The sequence below is a fragment of the Lotus japonicus genome, chromosome 2, assembly GCF_012489685.1.
Source record: "Lotus japonicus ecotype B-129 chromosome 2, LjGifu_v1.2".
Lineage (NCBI taxonomy): Eukaryota > Viridiplantae > Streptophyta > Magnoliopsida > Fabales > Fabaceae > Lotus > Lotus japonicus.
In genome coordinates this window covers 69,648,672-69,663,719 of record NC_080042.1, presented here as the reverse complement: position 1 = coordinate 69,663,719, position 15,048 = coordinate 69,648,672, and the positions used below count along the sequence as shown (strand labels likewise).

The window sequence follows — 15,048 nt, the reverse complement described above, 5'->3', positions numbered from 1 at the left end:
ATCAGATGATTTTGGACCATAAATCTTCCACTCCTTGTTAGACTCTGAATCCCATTCATAATTGAAGCAATTTTATAGTACTAGGGGGAATTGATTGAAACCCTAAACCCCTTCACGAGTTTTGAGGCTGGAAGATCAAACAACAAAGCTGCAATCAATTTTCCTCATTACTCCCCCTCTCATAACCCTATCAAGCATGCGGCCTCTCCATATTCCAATTTTGGAGCCACCGAAAGTGCTTAACTTCACCATCTCCTCACCTTCCATTTTCGAAGCTTTATGGCACCATGGTTTGGAAGTTAAATGTTTTTTAATTTTTTATATTTAACTTATTTTAGAAATAATATTTATAAATAGGTATAAAAATTATTTATTAACATTATTTATTAATAAATACTATATAAATAATATTTAATGGCCTAATATGGAGAGCGGCGGAGCAACAAGAGTCTCGGCAGAGCTTAAGAAGGATAAAGGCCTAATATGAAGCTTCGGTCTTACTTAAGCTTTAAGTTTGACCTAATATGGAGAGCGGCGGAGCAACAAGAGTCTCGGCAGAGCTTAAGAAGGATAAAGGCCTAATATGAAGCTTCGGTCTTACTTAAGCTTTAAGTTTGGCCTAATATGGAGAACGGCGGAGCAACAAGAGTCTCGGCATAGCTTAAGAAGGATAAAGGCCTAATATGAAGCTTCGGTCTTACTTAAGCTTTAAGTTTGACCTAATATGGAGAGCGGCAGAGCAACAAGAGTCTCGGCAGAGCTTAAGAAGGATAAAGGCCTAATATGAAGCTTCGGTCTTACTTAAGCTTTAAGTTTGGCCTAATATGGAGAGCGGCGGAGCAACAAGAGTCTCGGCAGAGCTTAAGAAGGATAAAGGCCTAATATGAAGCTTCGGTCTTACTTAAGCTTTAAGTTTGACCTAATATGGAGAGCGGCGGAGCAACAAGAGTCTCGGCAGAGCTTAAGAAGGATAAAGGCCTAATATGAAGCTTCGGTCTTACTTAAGCTTTAAGTTTGGCCTAATATGGAGAGCGGCGGAGCAACAAGAGTCTCGGCAGAGCTTAAGAAGGATAAAGGCCTAATATGAAGCTTCGGTCTTACTTAAGCTTTAAGTTTGACCTAATATGGAGAGCGGCGGAGCAATAAGAGTCTAAGTTTATTAATATGAAGCTTCGCACGACCTTAAGTTTAAGTTTATTAATCTTAACTCAATTAAATACTCGCATTAACTCAATTAAATATTTATGTTTACAGTTTCATTTCAATAGTTACTTCTAGCTTAGTGGTTAGTAGCATCCTATATTTCCCACATGTCCTAGGTTCGAATACTCCTATAATCAGTTTTTAATTATTTTTTTATTTGCTTATCCGTATTAAATATATTATTTAACTGTTTGTTAGTAATAATGAGTGGTATCCCAATGGTAAATATCCTCCTGTTGGTTCTACATGTCCCTGGTTCAAATTTCATGTTCTTCTTTTTTTTACCCATTTTGTACAGATTATAACATTGGTCTCTTTTTATACAAGTACTGGATTGCATAAATATGGCACAAAGATGGTACCTGAAATATTCTAAACTAAGCATTTGGATGAAAAAACTCAAAAACTATGAATTAATAATTCAGCAATAAAATTCATTGGTCCAACATTCAATCATAATAACTTCAAGACTTCATAAACAAAAAATACTTCAAAATCAGCGAGGACTTCAATAACATAGCCATATTAGTTCCCAGCAAAAATTACATGAAAAAAAACATGTCCATTAATGGTTTAAGCAACACAATGCAATAGCAATTCCAAGCAAAATTCAGAGCCACATCCAATATTCAGTCTTCTACTGAGTGCCATAAGGCGATTGCTGGTATGAAGCAAAAGGATGGAAAGATTGTAAAATCTGGCTCGCAGGGAATTGGGGAAACAAATTGAACCCACTTGGGAAACTCATTGGAGGGGCTTCAATATCAGCTTGAGGTTGCTCAATAGTTGGTGACACCATAGCTTGGGAACTTCCAGTGTTGCGTTTAACATCCTTTTGGGTTCTTCTATCTCCCACCTAAAATTCACAGCCAAATATAAACCATAAACAACAATTTTACAACAGAACATGCCACTCAAATTTATACAACATAGTAAATATGACATATAACATGCCTTTCTTTTGGCTTTGACTGTACTCATTGAACTGGGCCCTCCATTATCTCCTCCTAATGATGGCACGGGCTGTATACAATTTAAAATATTAATGTCATACACATGGTAATTGGCTGCAAAATAATCCAATAGAAAAATTATACAAACAACTTACAGTATCAGCAGTGTTATCACCATCAATTTCAACAGATGAATCTTCATCTTCTTCAGCATCTGCAAAACTTTCTCCAACTTCATTACCCTCAAATAATGTAGGACATGTCCTGATTGTGTGGCCACCCTTTCTGCAATTAGAGCATATCCTTTTCGTCTTCTTATACTTCTTCTTCCGTGGAGCGCCCTTTGTTTTGACAACAGCTGGGTCACCAATGACAAATAAATTGGTTGCAGCAGAATTGGGATGGCGACGTTTCTGAAATTTCATGACAAGCTTGTATATGTCCTCGATAACATTTGAGAAATCAGAAGAGTCATCAGCACCATATTCACTCAGAAAGTTGCATGCAGCAGAAATTGCACCTCTACGCAGCATTTTCATTCTATCAGTATCAACCTCCATAGCAGGGATAGATTGTAATGAATCAGCCTTTGCAGTCTTCAGCCACCTTTTAGAAACAAGACTAGCAGGGAATTCATTCATGTTCTCAGTTCTCATTGCACATATAATGTGAGAACAAGGTATGCCAACATATTCAGAAAACCCACAATCACAATTAAACATGTTCTGATTCTTGTCATAAATGACCAAGAACTGAGTGTGTGGATGACGACAAATGCTAAACTTTATCATCACTGTGGTACCAATCTCTGATCGTTCAACAAGATTAAGGTTAAGTGCTCGTTGAATCATATGTCTCACTTCCCTAAACATATTCAATGTCAACAACTTTGCTGCCCCTTGTTCAATGTGACTCAAAGCAGTAATCAAGACAGGCTCACCATAACTTGACTTGAAATCAGAGGCTAACTCATTATGCCTATACTCCTCCACAGCTCTCTCAAAGTTATAAATGAAATCAAGGATGTTATTTTTGCACTGCACATACCTCTTAATAAATGAGTTAATGCCTTCACATAGAGAGGTAGTCCTGATACCGGCAAAAAATTTCTCTCGCATAAACGCAGTTGCCCACATCTGCCTAGTTTCATACGTCTGTTTAATCCATTTTTCCTCACCAATACCATACTTTTCAATCACTTGCAGCCATTTAGTTTCAAAACGTTCTGGAGTGAAATTCCCATAAATCAAAGTCTTAAATTCATTCAAGAAATCTGGAATCTTAATTTTCTCAAGACAGTTTTGCTGAATATGCCATCCACAAAGCCTATGAGTAGCATTAGGAAACACAACCTTCACTGCTTCACGCATAGATTTTTCTCCATCAGTCACAACAGCTTTGGGTTGCTTTCCAAACATAGCTTCATCCAAGGCTTTCAGGACCCATTTGTAAGTCTCAATGGTCTCATCACAAACCAAGGCACATGCAAAAATTGTAGTCTCCTTGTGATGATTGTAGCCAGAAAAGATAACAACCGGTTTGTTGTACTTGTTCTTCTTGTAGGTGCTGTCAAAAACAATGACATCTCCAAACGCTTGGTAATCAAGGCGACTTGTTCCATCGCACCAAAACAAGTTTTCAAGATTTTCTTCACTTGATCTTGTGAATTTGAAAAAAAACATGGGATCCTTCTCCCCCTTACGCTGCAAATAACTCAATGCACTGGCTGCATCTCCAGCACCTAAACTTATCCTTTTCTTCTTATCAACATGATTATATAAGTCCTTTTTCAGAAATCCCACCGATTCATGCCCACCTTTCTGACCCATCAAAAGCCCCATTATGTTGCAACTTCTCACCCCATACAGCTTTAGACTGTCTACTTGAGCCTTGTCACCATCAGTCAATCCCCTGAATGAGGGCATCAAATGAACGTGGGATGCAGGTGTCAACCCATGATTGTGTTCTGGTTCAAATAGCACAACCTTCCACTTGCTTGAGTCTGCATGAAAACGGACACGGAACTTTGCTGGGCAAGCCACTCTGGTAATAGGCTTTGCTTCTTTGACTCGGCTAACCTTATTCAAATGCTTCTCATGTCTCTCACCTTCCCTATTACACACCAGTTGACGACTAATAATATTACCCTTTCGATCACGACGGACATCATCTTTCCTTGCACCAAAACCTTTGAAATGGGCATAGTGTTGGTAAAATTCAACAGCATCCTTCTCAGAACAAAACACCAGCTCCCTTATCTCATCAGCTGTCAAGTCAGGGATTAATTTGCAACGATCTGGATTAGAATTCTCATTATTGCCATTGCCATCATCAGCCACTGCCACAGAATCATCATCCTCACTCATACCTCCATCATTAGACAAGTCAATAGAGAAATATTCATTCACATCTGCCATGGCAGCAAACCTATGCAACGAAACCAATAAATAAGTACAACACAAAGATTTTAAGTAAACAAAACCTGATTTTCGAAAACAACGAAATCAATTTGGTAAACCTTAAACAAAAAAATTTCATTCAGATTTTTTAAACCCTAAACCCACCGATTCAAAAGCCTAAACCCAAAAGCACAATACCCAAAATGCGATTTAAACCATAAACCCAGATTCAAAACCCACAAATATAAGAACCCCTTAATTTGAAATCAAACAACAACAACGAATAATAGATTAGGAAAATGCGATTTTAGAACCAAAACACACTAAACCCAGATTCAGAAACGGACCGTGCTATTTGATGAAGAAGCTGGAACGTGAAGAAGCTCGAACGACAATGAAGAAGCTGATGACGACAATGGTCCTCGTCTGCGAAAAACGAACGATGAAGAAGCTGGAAGGTGAAGAAGCTGGAAGGTGAAGAAGCTGATACTATTAGGGTTCAAGGAAGAAGAAGAAGAAAATGGGTTGAACTCAGAATACGAATAAGCTTGGTAAAAATTCTCAATGATGGTTAAAAGATAATATACAACTTTCAAACAATTGCTAAAAGGCCCCTCTAAAAATAAAATATAAAACATTTTTGATTTTCTAAAAAACAATTCAAATTTGAACAGAAAAAGAAAATTTGAAAATACTAATACACATGGCATCATATTATTTGCTAAAAGGGTTGGAGGCACCACACCCTTAAAAATAGGGAGGCATCACAGAATTTGCCTTGTTTTTAATGTTTTTAGTACTGCTAGCATTTTTTCCTTGTTCTTTATTTTCTTAGTTCTTCTGGATTGCTCTTAGTAGATTAAATAAGCTTGATTGGGAATTATTTGCTGCTAGATTATTATTAATATATAAGTATCTTTCTTTTGGTAGTAAAATTGTAGTAATTTTGTTCTTTTTATACTTTTTAATATTTTTGTAGATGGCTTAAGATACATTCGGCGATTTCATTATCCAAAGAGAATATATTTTTATAATAATTAAAAGAGTTATTTTTTATTTTTGGAAATTTAAAAGAGTTATCATATTTTCAAATAATTATGTTTTATCATTTAACTCAAATTTATTCTTTTAAATTTAATTATATCAGATATATGTAACCAAAAAAAGTTAATTATATCAGATATAAATTTTGCTCAAGTTTATAATAAACAAACCGTTTTTTGAAATTAAATATACAAACCTTTCAATAGCTTTGTTTTTTAAATTTGTTTATTCTCTTAACTTATATATAATTATTATAAAATTGTTAAACATACCACATGATTTAAATTTTAAATTCTTATATACCCAAAAAGAATTCTTATATTAATTTTACTTAATTTTTCAAATGACTTATTATATTTAAAAATTTCAAATGTCAAAACCCATGTTGTTACGTTGGGAAGGATGAGTCACTACTCCTCAAAAAATTGTGTGTTCAATTCTACCGGAGTTGAATCCACCCAAATTTTTATTCACATAAAGTATTTAAATCTTCAAATAATTGATTTTTTTATCATGTTTTTTTATAGGCAAATGTTAGTTGTTAGAAATGTTAGTAAATTAATCTGTCATCCGAGTTCGAACCCAGGACCCTTCACCCTTCATCCCACTCAAGCCTTAATCCTAGGTAAATATAGAGTTTTTTTTTCTTGGACTATCAACCATTGACAGCACTAGTTAACTTTATGGTCTTTTTTTTGATATCTAGGTACCAATAGGATTTGAACCCAAGACTTGTGAAATTTTAATCCATCAAGTACCATTTAGGCTATCCATATCAGTTAACTTTATGGTTTTGGGTACGCGCACGCGCATTAAGCAATGGCCACACAAATGACACAATGCGCTTTATTTCAATTGAAAATAATCAAATTCATGACCTTATGGTTAAATGATAAAGTAAGTTAACCACTTGGCCATGCCATACCTGAAATTAGGGGTGCACATGAGTTGGGTTGGATGGATTTTGGTCAAAATAAAATCTGAACCGATCAAAATTGTATGGGTTGGGTTGGGTTGGATTTCACGAATTTTTTCTTCGGACCCGATCCGAACCAACCCGACGAAGTTTGGATTGGGTTGGATGGATTTATTGGGTCCATATATTAAAATAATAATATATCTGAAATATTAAAAAATCTTGCAAAAAATCCATAATATATACATTCAGGGTTTTTCTAGGTCCAGTCATCGCCTGCATGGCTCCTCCTGATTGGTTAATATATAAAAAAATCATACATGGTAGGGGTGTACAAGGGACGGGTTTTGGTTAACCCTAACCAGGCCCTAAATATTGATCGGGTCAATTCATAGACCCTAACCCGTCCCTAGACCCGAAGCAACCCGACATTATGCGGGTCCAATTTAGGACGGGTCTATGTAGGACGGGTCCGGGTTGGCCCGAGTGACAATAAGTTTAAGACTATTTGATACTAATTGTAAAATTTAAAGATAATAACATACTAAAAGAGTTATAAGTTGGAACTATTTTTTAGAAGAAATAACTTGAAAGAATCCAATTCTTTCATAATCTATTGCACTTGAGAGGTTTACATTTTGTTTGATCATTTCTTCACTTGTCTCACATATGCATAATACACACACATGATTTTCTCTTGTTAGAGCATGAAAGTGTCAATAGTTTGACCAACGTTTATTTAATTCTTGTAAGACCTGGATTTTCAGAACAAGCTAATTTCCGACTCACGCGTAGAATCAGTGTAAGCGTGACAGGAGTTTGATATTTGAGAAAGATTAATGAAGAAGAAAGTTCAGGAATTGCTTGAGGAATGTTGCGTAGTCATTTTAGGAATTAGAGCGAGTCGTCTGCACACCCGCCTTATGGCAAGCGTGTCCAGAATAGGCTAATTTCGCTTTAGAGCAACGTTTTAAGTGAGATTTCGAATCCTTGGAAAATTTAAAGATTTTCTTTATTTTTCCTTCGACCAGCGTTTCATTTCGGAACTCTGGACTGTACGCACGATAGGTTTCACTTTTCGGATGTCCGCCGACGCTAATTTCTTTGCTTCGAAACCCTATTTTCGAGCAATGGATGAAGACTTTTTCTATTCGGGACTTCTAACGAAGATTCCGTCCATGTTGCCAGACTTGTTTCGACGTTTCCAATCTTTCTTCAGTTGGAAGTTTTGTCGTTTGAGCATCACAGCAAAAAGTAGTTTTTCGGGGCAGATTAACCGACACCGCTTTTGAGTTTTTCGATATCGTTTTTCCCAAATCCTAGATATTTGTTTTGAGTTCTGGAATTCTGACGCCAGAATCTCTCTTAGAATTTCTCGGTGATCGTGCTGCAAAAATCGGAATCGCGAAATTTTCATTTTCCCGCGATTTCACCCGCCTATAAATAGCGCGAAAAAAGCAAAATCCTCTCATTTTCTTTCCATTTGTGGCTGATTTCGTGGGGAGCAAGGGGGGAGGAGATTTCCGCGAAAACTTGACCAATCTTCGTGCAGTTCGTCCCTACTTCTAGGTATCGAGGTAACTATCATGAATCCTGCCTCTGATTTCTGTTTCTGCTGAGTTTCTGAAGTCGTTTCTGTGCTCTAAGTTTTGAGCTTTTTCTAAAATTGTCCGATTTCTCTGATTTCTCGCTTGGGTTATGTTCCTTATGTTCCCCTGAGTCTAAAACCTCTGTCAGTAAACTCTGATTGCGATTCAGTTGTCCAGGATCTGAAAAATTGACTCAAAACTCTTTTTGTCTCACATTTCGAAACTTTATTGTCGAAAAGACTTAATCTGACTTCGTGCCTTTAGGATTTGTTGTCACGGATATCATGAGGATCGTTGCTGTCAAATTTGTTTTCCGAACTGATAACTTTGAAGTTTTGAGCCTTTATTTTGGACCAAAATGCCCCTGGATAGTCGTATTTCGACCCGAATGTCCGAAAATTGTTCCGACAATTTCTTTGCCTTAGTTTTACCCTAAAACTACCTTGTGAATTGATTTAGATCGAAGAAAAAGTTCGAAAACCCTATTTTCCATAGTGGCCGAAACCTTATTGCTTGGGTACCGTGTCCAAAAATAATTTTTGGGTCTCTATGACCTGAGCCATTGCGTAGCTCTTTCAATTGTCGAAATTTTGGCGCCGGTTTCGTGTCATTCTGAGTTCTGTAGCTCCAGTTATGCTCGTTTTAGCGAACGAAGTCTTCGTTGTCAATTTGTGCCTAAATAGGAACTCTGAAGCTTTAGAGGCTTTCTTTACGATTTCGATTAGTATTAGTAGATCTTGTTGCTCCTAGTGAAGCTTGTGTTGATGATTGTGTTTTCTTTGTTCTAGGTTCGCAATTTCCATGCCCAACTTCTACTCACGAAGGTAAGGGTAACTCGGTTTTAGAGCGTCTTTGAGTCTTGCATGCTTTTATCGCACTGCCTGTGTTTGAGATGAAGATGTTTATATTGATTGGCAGATGATTATGATTATTATGCTGAATTTGGAAAATGTTTTCTGAGAGGCTTCGGCCGTTTACTGGTTTCTGTCGTTACTGCTTCCTAGTGGATGAAACATGTGGTTACTTCGGATTGGTCCTTGGGTGGGCTTTGTTATTGTCTGACTTGGCATATAGGGCTTGAGTCAAGTGGCGATGAGGAGGTGTGTCCTATCATTGTCCCATCTTGCGAGATGCTAAGTGGCGATCAGGAGGTGTGTCCTATGATTGTCCCGTCTTGTGTGACGTTAAGTGGCGATTAGGAGGTGTGTCCTATGATTGTCCCGTCATGTATGACGTTATAAGTGGCGATGAGGAGGTGTGTCCTATCATTGTCCCGTCTTGAGAGACGATATTGATCGATCCATTTTGTTAGCAGCATATAGTTGCATTATAGGGAACTAACACCTGACCCTATGTTGTTGGATTTTCGTATTGGTTTATTGATATCTGATTTGATGTTACATTGTTGAGGTTATTATTATCTGAGTCCGATTTATGTTTAAGTTGTTGATATATGAGTTGAGTTATGTTGCTAGTTATTTACCATGCCAGGTAATTAAATTCGAACAGCATGATTTTTCTCTTTTATACATGGTAATTGCATGGAGTTAACCCTTTCTATTTGCTACTTGTTGTTTGGGCGCTTAACGCTATTAGGCGATGGAGATCCTTCCGCCGAGGCATAGCTACTCGAGTTGGAGATCGAGTTGTAAGCGGTGGAGTAGAGGTATGAGAAGCAGCTTTGCTTCTCTTCTTGTGGATTATGTTGGAGTCTCTTTTACTTTATGAGAACTCTGTTATTAAAGTCTTGCTTCCGCCACTGTTAAAGTGCGCATGTTTATTCTGAACCTTACTTATGGTATTGTAAACTATTATTACTGTATATCGGGAAACAAGTTATCTAAATAAAGTTATGGTATGTTTCCAACCTTTTAGCCGAAGTGTTTAGTTGTTTTACAGAAAAAAAATTCCCTTGGTTTTTAGGGATTGCAGATTGGTCCTTAGACTTTGTTAGGTTACTAATGTGACTCCTCAGTTGAGAAATTGGGGTGTTACAATTGTGGTATCAGAGCTTTGGTCTAGAAAACCAGAGCTTTTGGGTAGAGTGCCTACTTAAGATGTTTGAACTCTGAGACCGATTGATGGGGTGTCAATCGGAGGAAGAGTGTGCTTGATTACTGTTTATATAGATTATTTTTGAAGGTTATTCGTAAGTGAATAACCTTATGCTAGTTATTGTTAATTATACATTTGATATAAGTATATACATAGTTAGTTATTATAGAACTTTGTGTTGTTCTGGCCTGAGTATCTGTTGTGGTCTTTGACTGTTCATGAAAACAGGAACAGGAGGTTTCCACAACCGATCGAGACTCAAGGTTCAGACAGCATGAATCCGATGGAGCAAGCTATTGCTAATCTGACTGCCCTTATGGCACAACAAGTTACTAACACTGCTGCAAGGGAGGAAGCTGAAGCTCAACGTGCTGCTACTGCTGCTTTGGTGGCTGCACAAAACCAAGCTGAAGAGAATGCTCGCCGTGTTCAGCGGGAGGAACGTGAATTAGCTGCTGCTCAGACCAGGGGTCTGAATGATTTCAAGCGTCAGGATCCGCCGAAGTTCTCTGGGGGCTTCGATCCGGAAGAAGCTGACTTATGGCTCCAAGAGTTGGAGAAGATCTTTACCTTCTTGCGTACAACTGCAGAGATGAAAGTTGATTATGCAACCTACCTGCTAACGGGTGAAGCTGAGTATTGGTGGCGTGGGGCTAGGGCTATGATGGAGGCTGACCATCAAGCCATCACTTGGGAGTGTTTCCGTGGAGCTTTCTTGGACAAGTACTTTCCTAGAAGTGCTAGAGCCGCTAAGGAAGCACAATTTCTGAGACTCCGTCAAGGAGGCATGACCGTTGCTGAGTATGCTGCAAAGTTGGAGTCGTTGGCTAAACACTTCCGTTACTTTAGAGGACAGATTGATGAAGGCTACATGTGTGAGCGATTCATTGAGGGGCTGTGTTATGAGCTGCAGAGGGCGGTGCAACCGCTAGGACTGAATCGCTACCAAGTGCTGGTGGAGAAGACCAAGGGGATTGAGGCCATTGATAATGCAAGGGGCAAATTCCAAGGTCTGAACAAGCCTTACCAAGGAAGTGGAGGTCCGGCTAGGACTAACCAAGGAAGAGGTGACAAGGGTAGGCATTTCCAGAAGAAGCCGTATGTTCGTCCTCAGGGTAGGGGGACAACTTCTGGGTCCTTTTATCCTACTGGTGGAAATGCAATTGCACTAAGAACCCCATCTGGGAATCGGGAGGATGTGACTTGCTTCAGGTGCAACAAAAAGGGGCACTATGCCAACCACTGTTCTGAGAGTCTTGCGGCGTGTTGGAACTGCAACAAGCCAGGCCACACTGCTGCAGAGTGCAGGATTCCTAAAGTTGAGGCTGCTGCAAATGTTGCTGGGGCTAGGAGGCCTACTGCTGGTGGAAGGGTCTACTCGATCAGTGGAACTGAAGCTGAGGAAGACGATGGTCTGATCCGCAGTACCTGCGAGATTGCGGGTAATTCCCTTATCGCGCTATTTGATTCTGGTGCTACGCATTCATTTATAGATATAGCTTGTGCGGCAAGGTTAAAGCTAGAAGTGTCAAAGCTACCGTTTGACTTGACAGTGTCTACCCCTGCATCTAAGAGTCTAGTAACTAACACTGCATGTCTGGAATGTCCTTGGATGTACCTAGATAAGAAGTTTGTAGCAAACTTAATCTGTTTACCTCTCAAGGGATTGGATGTGATCATAGGCATGGATTGGTTGTCCCATCATCATGTTCTTCTTGATTGCGCCAATAAGGTAGTTATCTTTCCCGATGCTGGACTCGCTGAGTTCCTGAACTCGTACTTTTCAAAGCTTTCTTTGAGGAAAGGAGCTTTGAGTTCTCTCATGTCTACAACCGTGGTGGAAGCTAAGGAGAATGGAGTACAAGGAATTGCTGTTGTGCAAGATTTCGAGGATGTGTTCCCCGAAGACGTACCTGGAATACCTCCGGTCAGAGATATGGAGTTCACAATTGATATAGTCCCAGGCACTGGACCTATATCAATCGCACCGTATCGTATGGCACCGGCAGAACTGACTGAGCTGAAGAGTCAACTCGAAGATTTAACCAAGAAGGGGTTTATCCGACCTAGCGTTTCTCCGTGGGGAGCGCCAGTGCTGCTTGTGAAGAAGAAAGACGGAAGATCGCGACTTTGTGTGGATTATCGACAATTGAACAAAGTCACGATAAAGAACCGTTATCCGTTGCCAAGGATTGACGATTTGATGGATCAGTTGAAGGGTGCTGCTATTTTCTCGAAGATTGACCTGAGATCGGGATATCACCAGATTAGAGTCAAGGATGAGGATATTCAAAAGACGGCGTTTAGGACACGCTATGGGCACTATGAGTACTTGGTGATGCCGTTTGGAGTTACGAATGCACCAGCTGTATTCATGGACTACATGAATAGGATCTTTCATCCATTCTTGGATCGCTTCGTTGTGGTGTTCATCGACGACATCTTGATCTACTCGAGGAATCGTGAAGAACACGAGGAACATCTACGTCAAGTATTACAAGTTCTTCGGGATAAGGTACTGTATGCTAACGCGACAAAGTGTGAATTTTGGCTCGAAGAAGTAAAGTTTTTAGGACATGTCATCTCAAAGGAGGGTATTGCTGTGGATCCCAGTAAAGTGGAAGCGATACTTGCATGGGAGCGTCCTAAGACTGTGACAGATATAAGGAGTTTCATCGGTTTAGCTGGATATTACCGACGATTCATCGAAGGTTTTGCTAAGATTGCAGGACCATTGACGAAACTCACCCGGAAGAACCAACCTTTTGCTTGGACAGAGGATTGTGAACAGAGTTTCCAAGATATGAAGAAGCGTTTGACGACCGCGCCAGTTCTGACATTACCACAAGAGAAGGAACCCTACGAGGTTTACTGCGATGCTTCGTACCAAGGTTTGGGTTGTGTGTTGATGCAACACCGAAAGGCTGTGGCTTATTCTTCAAGGCAATTGAAGATACATGAACGGAACTATCCTACGCACGATTTGGAGTTAGCGGCTGTGGTATTTGCGCTCAAGATTTGGAGGCACTATCTTTATGGGAGCACTTTCACTGTTTTTAGTGATCATAAGAGCTTGAAGTACCTGTTCGATCAGAAGGATCTGAATATGAGACAAAGGCGTTGGGTGGAATTCATCAAGGACTATGATTTCACTTTGTTGTACCACCCAGGAAAAGCAAATGTTGTAGCAGACGCACTGAGTCGCCAGACAATTCATGTTTCATCGTTGATGATTAAGGAATTGGAACTTATCGAGACTTTTCGCGACCTCAGTTTGGGTATGCAAGTGACACCTGGAAAATTGAGCTTTGGGATGGTGACGATCACTAGTGATTTTCTGAACGAGATCAAGGTGAAACAACTGTTAGATGAGGAGCTGATCGAGAAACGGAACTTGATCATTTTGGGAAAAGCGCCGGATTTTGAGGTAGGAACCGACAACATTCTGCGTTGCAAAGGACGTGTCTGCGTACCATTGGACATGGAGTTGAGAAGGATGATTCTTGACGAAGGTCACAAGAGCAGATTGAGTATTCATCCGGGATCGACAAAGATGTATCAAGATCTAAAGTTGAATTTTTGGTGGCCAGGAATGAAGAAGAATGTAGCAGAGTTTGTGGCGGCATGTCTGACATGTCAGAAGGCGAAGATAGAACATCAAAAGCCTGCGGGTATGTTACAGTCACTTGATGTGCCGGAGTGGAAGTGAGACAGTATCTCTATGGATTTCGTGGTAGCTTTGCCAGCTACGAGGAAGAGATTTGATTCCATTTGGGTCATTGTGGACCGTCTGACGAAGTCAGCACATTTCATACCGGTGAAGACCACGTTCAATGTGGAGGCACTTGCAAAAGTGTATGTCGCTGAGATTGTACGACTTCATGGAGTACCATCGAGTATTGTTTCTGACAGAGATCCGAAGTTTACTTCGCATTTCTGGAAGGCGTTGCACGAGGCGCTTGGGACGAAGTTGAGGTTGAGCTCTGCCTATCACCCTCAGACGGATGGACAGACAGAGAGGACAATACAGTCATTGGAAGACTTGCTGCGAGCCTGTGTTCTGGATAGTCAAGAAAGCTGGGATGAGCTGTTGCCGTTGATCGAGTTTACTTATAACAACAGTTTTCATGCTAGTATTGGAATGGCACCTTATGAGGCTTTGTATGGGAGGAGATGTAGAACTCCTTTATGTTGGTTTCAAGATGGCGAACATCTTCTCGTTGGACCTGAATTAGTACAACAAACTACTGAGAAAGTGAAGCAAATACAAGAGAAGATGAGGACGTCACAGAGTCGACAGAAGAGTTATGCTGACACACGACGGAGAGAGTTAGAGTTTGAGGCGGGAGACCATGTGTTTCTTCGCGTGACACCAACTACCGGAGTGGGAAGAGCGATAAAGTCGAGGAAGCTGACACCGAAGTTCATTGGACCGTATCAGATTATCGAGCGAGTCGGTAAAGTAGCTTATCGGATTGCGTTGCCCACCTTTTCTTTCCAAGATTCATGATGTGCTACACGTATCACAATTGAGGAAGTATATTCCTGATCCCTCTCACATCATCAAGGAAGATGATATTCAGCTTAGAGACAACTTGTCTTTTGAAGTGGCACCAATGAGGATTGAGGAACGTAGGATCAAGCAGTTGAGGAACAAGCAGGTTCCTCTGGTAAAAGTGATTTGGAACCAAGTCACGGGCGATGCTACTTGGGAACTAGAAGAGAGGATGAAGGAACAGTATCCGGAACTCTTCACTGAGCCTTAAGTTTCGAGGACGAAACTTTCTTTTGGGGGGTAGTATTGTAAGACCTGGATTTTCAGAACAAGCTAATTTCCGACTCACGCGTAGAATCAGTGTAAGCGTGACAGGAGTTTGATATTTGAGAAA

The 15,048-nt window shown here is 39.9% G+C and overlaps 1 protein-coding gene across 1 annotated transcript; it reads right to left on the bottom strand.

Moving 5' to 3' along the window:
- Window positions 1–1,772: 1,772 nt before the first annotated feature.
- Window positions 1,773–4,573, bottom strand: LOC130736942 (protein FAR1-RELATED SEQUENCE 5-like). Its single transcript, XM_057588718.1, has 3 exons — window positions 2,312–4,573; window positions 2,158–2,226; window positions 1,773–2,059 (listed from the first exon to the last, which is right to left on the bottom strand). Exons 1-3 carry the CDS (start codon window positions 4,571–4,573, stop codon window positions 1,841–1,843), a joined length of 2,550 nt encoding a protein of 849 aa, XP_057444701.1. The 3' UTR covers window positions 1,773–1,840.
- Window positions 4,574–15,048: the final 10,475 nt, after the last annotated feature.